A 6,727-nucleotide genomic window follows, 5' to 3' on the forward strand; every position below is an offset into this window, starting at 1 on the left:
AACTAGTGGAAGAAAAGTCAAAACTCTGAGAATATAAACTTGCAGTTACAAGAAAAAAATTATTGTAAAATGTAAACTCATAATTATTAATTATAACTTGAAAATGTAAGATATAATCTCAGAATTTCAAGAAAAAAAGTCAGAATTGTGAGATGTTAAGACCTAGTAGAAAAGTCCAAACTGTGAGAATGTAAATTTGAAATTACCAGAAATAAAATAAAATAAATAACAACCTGAATTGCAAGATATATACTCAGAAATACAAGTTTATAACTTGCAAATTTGAGATATAAACTCACAATTGTGAGAAAACAAGTCAGAATTGTGAGATAAAAAGTCGCAATTACCTTTTTTATTTTATATGACAGAAACAAGCCTCCATACCCATCTCCCTCATTGCCTGCTTGCGATATGATTTTTTAAATGGTGATTGCTCGCAACTTTGCTCCTCATTTTTGATGTTTTTCCACCACATCAATTCATGTCTGCATTTTCAACTAAACATTTAAAAAATAAGCTTGAAGCCAGTTTGCGAAATCCGCTCTAACTTTCCTTCATCTCTCTGTTTGGTGTGTGTGCGTGGATATTTGTTTCTCCGTTCGCATCTATGTGCGTGTTCCAGGTGACCTTTTCGGACGCTATGAGGAGCAAAGCGAGACTGTCTATTACTGGGAGTACTGGCGAGAATGGACGTGTGATGAGTCCTGAGTTCCCCAAAGCAGTACATGTGGTGCCCTTTGTTAGACCTGGTGTGGGAATGAACGTCAGTCTGACTGATCTCTCCTGATGGATAAGAACCTGCCGAGTGCCTTACACAATGGTTTTCAATAGAGCGTGTTCTATTCTCTTTCCTGTCGCTCTCTCCCCTATCTCTCACCTGAATGGAGGACGGAGGCCTCATTTGATGTCATAGAGACATAATCCTTCCTTGGCCCTTTATAACAAAAGATGCACTCTTCTATTGAAAATACGCCGACTGACACAAAGACACTCGCTTAGCGAGCTGATGACATCTACCCCCTGTAACGGATATTTTTGACGACAACTTGAAACACATTGAAGCTCTTTGCGGGAAAGAGAGAAGTTAATAAAGTCTGTCTGTTTTCATAGCTGACGCCGTTCCGATGTCTATTTCGGCTCAAGCACACTTTACCATCGTCTGCTTCAGGATGTGAAATGTCTTTTTTATTAATAAAACGAAGAAAAAATCTCTATGAAAAAGTATTTTTATGTATTTTCACAGAAATGGCTTTTAAATAAACCTGCTTACATACCAGTTAATTAAAGCTGTAAATCATTATCTCGACATACTTTTAAGAGCTTAGCTACTAGTTTCACATTTTAATGCCAAATATGTTGCTTATCTTGTAATTTATTAGTCCTCTTCTGATACATTCATTAACATTTTGGTGTTAATATGAAATATCTAGCAATGCTTGTCATTTGAAATCTGTTTGAAAAGTGGGTGCCGCAGTTATGATCTCTTACTTTCATCGACTTGTTTGATTTCAAGAATCTGTTTGTATTTTTTGTTTATCAAGAAAATCAGGGTAGCGGTTATAATATTAAAAAAGAAAACGTGTTTACAATATGAACTTAAAAAGGAAAATGTAAAAAAAAAAAAGTACCTATTGTATTATTGCATATGTTTTGCTGTGAAATGAATAGAAGCATACACATCAACAAAATGCTCTGTTAAAAATGCCAAATAATTAAGTGTGCCAAAATTATTGATAAATATAGTCATATATTAATCTGTCATCAATGTGAATGTAGTCAATACATTCTGTAAGTTTTGTTACTAAATGTTCAGTTGGATGGTATATACAGTGATTTATCAAGGATTTTATTTAAATTTTTGCTTGTTTGTTTTTACCTTATAGCAATTTTTGCATTCAGACCACAGTATGGCTTTTTTACATTTCCACTCTGCATCTAGAATTTGTTTTCCAAGCATCCAAGTTACATATATTTTTCATAAAAGGCAAGAAATGCCATATTACAGGCCAAAACATCTATGCTTATTCTTCAGTATTTATGAAACCTACCACGAGAGAACAGTTTGTTTGATAATGATAATAGTTCACAGTTTATTATATCACAGTTAAACTACTATTTCCCAAAAAAACAATGGCAACTATAACAGTTAACATTTGATATAGCAATAAACCGAGATTAAAAACAAAGATGTCCCCAAAAGTGAGAGTACATTTGTAAGCTCAAAAAATGATCACAGTTATGTACATTGCTGTATGATTTTTTTTCCCCCTTCTCACTTCAGCCTTTCTCTCCTCAGTCTTCCATACTAGACTGGGAGACTGGTTAAGACTTTTGGTTTTGTCATGATATAATCACTATTAGTTGAACAAGACCATGTAATTTTAAGGACTGCTCTCGCTACCATTTTGTAAATGAATGTGTGCCAACTTGTTTATTTTTTGGGATCCTTTCTAAATAAAAGCTGACTAATAGTCTTATGTTTCGATTGCAGTTTTCAATGACCAATATGATTATAGTCAATTCAGTCCTGAGCAGGAAGCAACAAAATATACTCTGCAGACATTTGAGGTTGCAGAGCTTCATCTAAACGCCATTTTACAGAACATTTCAAGACTTCTGAGAAATATGTGCTAATCATTTGGATCATTTTTGAAGTAAAAAAGTAATTTTAGCATGATTCTTTTTAAAGTATTTCCAGTAATCACAGACAAAATGACTCAATCAAACACACCATTTCATTCTTCCAAATAGATCATTCATGAAGTGATTTCCACTGATTCCTTGTTGGGTTGGGATGGATTTAAATGTGTCTGCTAGCTGATAGGAAGTGAGAGGAATGGAGAGGTGTTTTTGATCATAAATAATCATGCTGTGACGTCTCTGCATTGGTGTTAATGAATGTCACACATTCCAAAATGACAGATACCCTCCCCCTGCTCTTTCTACATAATCTCCCTTCCATCTTTGCAGTCCATATGGTGCCCAACACTTCTGCAGACATCCATTTAACATTTCATCTAACATCTAGTCTCAAAATATTAAAGGCTCTTTGGGCTTTTGCACAAGGGTATGCATTGACTTAGAAGGGCTATTTATCTAATTCCACATTTCATGATCTGAACTTTTGTGTTTTGGGACACTTCAAATACATTCCCTGCATTTCAAAAGATGCTTGATGGCAAACAAAATAGCAGATATCTGGCTTGAGACTCAAAGCTTGTGTTAAAAGACCACCTGATCTGTTTCTGTTCCTCTACTGGGTTTCCAAACAAAGCACCCTGCTCATATTTATATTTGACCAATGATAATATGTAAAAGGTTTATGTTGTGCCATCTTGCATTTATTTTGACACTTAGTAGCATGGATGCAAAACGTGTCCATCAGTAATAGGGTGGTTACCAGTTAAATTACTATAAGATTTACAACACGTCCTCAAAAGACCTTCAAAGATGCATTGCTAAGAATAAGGCAGTGTCATCTGATACACAGACAAAAGGAGGGTTATAACTGTGGTTAAATCCACATCAGTCAGAAAACACTGACCTTTGGGTTATCTCCAGTCATTAGGTCAATAATAAGACAGGGGATTGGTGGGCTAAACTTCAAAACCCATTGCTGTGTCCAAGATGACTATCTGCGCTTCAGCTTCCCCTTTTTGCAACTCAATCAAAAGCCATCATTGATAAACTCAAGCACAGCACAGCTAGATGACAGCAGGAGGAACAAAATACTGCCCTGAATATGCCAGTGCAGTGGAGACATCAATACCTCATACAGCCTCGCCTTTCATCTCGCCACTCTCATAATGAAGCCCCAAAGCTATTTCCTGGGGTCTGCAGAGGAACCAGAGAGTGGGCTGCAAGAACAGGATTACAATTTCATGAAAACATACGCATTATAAGTGGAATTACATGAGACAAAATTGGGGTAAGAAAATTTCCTGCGGTAATCCCAATAATCCCAAATTCAAAAATGTGATTGTGTTTTAAATAATACACCAATTCACTGCATAATTTATATTACAAGCTTTGGGAAAAGACATGTAAATATTTCTGTATGTACATATTCATAAGGATGAACTTATATTACCTTCCAAAATAGAAAATGATGAAGAAATCATGTCATATTAACCAGGCGATGTAACATGACCTCAATCTCTCCATCTAGAATGGTAAAAGAGAAATGTAGGACTATATCCTCGCAATGTTTTGATTGACAGTCCATTGGATTTAATTTGAATTCACAATTTTGCCCTAGCAATGAATTTTTCATATGTGACCCAGTCGAGGGAGAAAAACTTTGATATTAGGGTCAGTGGCCAAAGTCTCATTTCAAAAAATCATTTGTATTCATCCACTACAATATTTCCATTTCCCCAGTTCAGAGATGTGATTAATCAGGACAAACTCTGATCTAGTTTTTTGGTATATTTCAAATCAAAGTATTCAAGGACAAAAAAAAAAGAAGTAATTATAATAGATGCATTTTCATGTTTTATAATCACTTATTGCATTAAATACTGAGTTCTGATAGGTCAGTCGCAGCATTTAGTGGTCAGATACTTCCCAAACAGAATACAACAGTTCTTGGCCACATTTTTAGCAGCCTTGATGCATCTACCAACCCAGAAAATGTGAAAAAGAACAACCCAGTAATTGTTTTTGGTAAGCCTTTCTCTGCAAGCTTGTGAAAAAAAAAAACAGCCACTCAGATTTCGCTCCCCCGTGACATAGAAAGGGGATCTTATTATAATATTATCACCCCTTAATCTGCAAGTTTCTGCCCACATTGCAGCCATTGTGTTTTTAACTCCATGACCAAAGTCTGTCTTTGGCTACACTGAAGAGCACAAAACAGGCTCAGAGGAGACGACAGAGCAGTGGATTTGTTGATTTATTTACTGTATATTGCGCTGCTACCACACACATCTAATATAAGCATGCAATTTCTTTCCCAGCTGTTTACCTTCACAGACATAACCAACTGTTTTTGTAACTCGTGTGTTTTTAACATAAACTTGTGTATTTGACAGTTTATGCGCAATAAGACATGGAAGAGAACTTAGTTTAGTACTCACATGCCGTGTGACAGCTGCTTTCTGCGTGCTTTAGATGCGTGCGCTCAGAAAAAACTTAAATCAAAAGTTTAAACTAATATAGTTTAAAACACATGATTTCAGTGCGATAGACACGATAATCAAAACCAAACAAATGTTTTTAGCAGAGTATCTGAGGTACGAGCTGTAAAGGCACAGACCTATTCTGGAAAAGGGGGCAGGGACCAGCAGCTCATTTGCATTTAAAGAGATGTGCACAAAAACAGTGTGTTTCTGCTTCCTCTCAAAATAGGCATTTTCAAAATGATATAGTAAATTATCTGTTTGGTATTTCGAGCTGAAACTTCACAGACACATTCTGGGGACACCTGAGACTTAAATTACATACTATTGTAAAAAGGGTAATAATAAGTCTCCTTTAAGATGAACTGTCAGTATTAGAGATATTAGAGAAATGGATATCTCACCAGATTCCATCCATAAAACTTGATAAGTTTGTGTGATATATGTGTCCCTGACCCATAATTCAGCATGGGAGAAGGTTTCACAGAACAGTCTGAAAGTTGCAGACGGCATCTGTGTTTGACATGTGATATGAAGTCTCTTCTCTGTAGACCTGACACTCAAAGCTCATCTTCATTTTGCTCCTCTCAAGGCTATCTTCAGACAACAGCTGAAAAAAATCATATTTTTTTTCTCTTGCTGTAATGGGATGGGATTCAGCACAGAAGGGAAAAAATAGAACCTGTTATCCCCTGGCTGAGTTGTCATGGAAACAGCATTGGCTGTGCTTTCCTGTGTAAGGAACAGGATGCCGTTTAGCATGTGGGATCTGAAGATGCTGTTGTAATTGATTCATGTCTTTGCCACCTTTACAAGTCATGAACACACATCTACAACAACCGATTGCTGTGATCTTTGTACCTCAAATCCATGGAGACACTAGCCGAGCTAGTCATGGAACACACTAATTTGTGCCGAAGTTCAACTAGTGTTTTGCCGCCTTACACAGCATGAGTTTCTATGGCAACCACTTCTGTGTCATGATTATTCAGCTCATCCATAAGAGATTCTCTACTGTGCAAGGGTATTAATGTGCTTTATGTAACTGAGTATGTTGTGATAGAAACCACAAATATTCTTTTGAATAACAGAGAATTAAACATAAGAACAAACTGATACAGCTCTCTCAAAATGACAAAAAAATTTCACTTTGCTATGCTGACTTCATTGCTGGTGCTTGAAAACGAAGTACAGCTGCAGATCTTTAAAAAAATATCTATGTAACAGATTGGGTCAATGTGATTGGGTTACTGTTAAAGGGATAGTTCACCCAAAAATGAAAATTTTATGTTTATCTGCTTACCCCCAGTGCATCCAAGATGTAGGTGACTTTGTTTCTTCAGTAGAACACAAACGAAGATTTTTAACTCAAACCGTTGTCAGTCTTATAATGGAAGTGAATGGGAATCACGGCTTTGAGAGTAAAAAAAAAAACATACACAAACAAAACCAAATTAAACCCTGTGGCTCGTGAAGATACATTGATGTGTAAAGACACGAAACGATCAGTCTGTGCAAGAAACTGAACAGTATTTATATAGTTTTTACCTCTGATGCACTGCAATGTCTGAATAGTAAGTGCATTACCGCCACCTATCTCTCAAATG

The 6,727-nt window shown here is 36.1% G+C and overlaps 1 protein-coding gene across 1 annotated transcript in view; it reads left to right on the plus strand.

Moving 5' to 3' along the window:
* gria2b (glutamate receptor, ionotropic, AMPA 2b) overlaps nt 1–2,474 on the plus strand; it is an 18,193-nt gene extending 15,719 nt beyond the window's left edge. The window contains exon 15 of the mRNA XM_016295082.1: nt 623–2,474. Within this exon, the coding sequence (XP_016150568.1) occupies nt 623–787 (165 nt within the window). The 3' untranslated portion in view covers nt 788–2,474. The remainder of the gene's footprint in view (nt 1–622) is intronic.
* Nucleotides 2,475–6,727: the final 4,253 nt, after the last annotated feature.

Source organism: Sinocyclocheilus grahami, unplaced genomic scaffold (assembly GCF_001515645.1).
Source record: "Sinocyclocheilus grahami isolate Dianchi unplaced genomic scaffold, SAMN03320097.WGS_v1.1 scaffold330.1, whole genome shotgun sequence".
Lineage (NCBI taxonomy): Eukaryota > Metazoa > Chordata > Actinopteri > Cypriniformes > Cyprinidae > Sinocyclocheilus > Sinocyclocheilus grahami.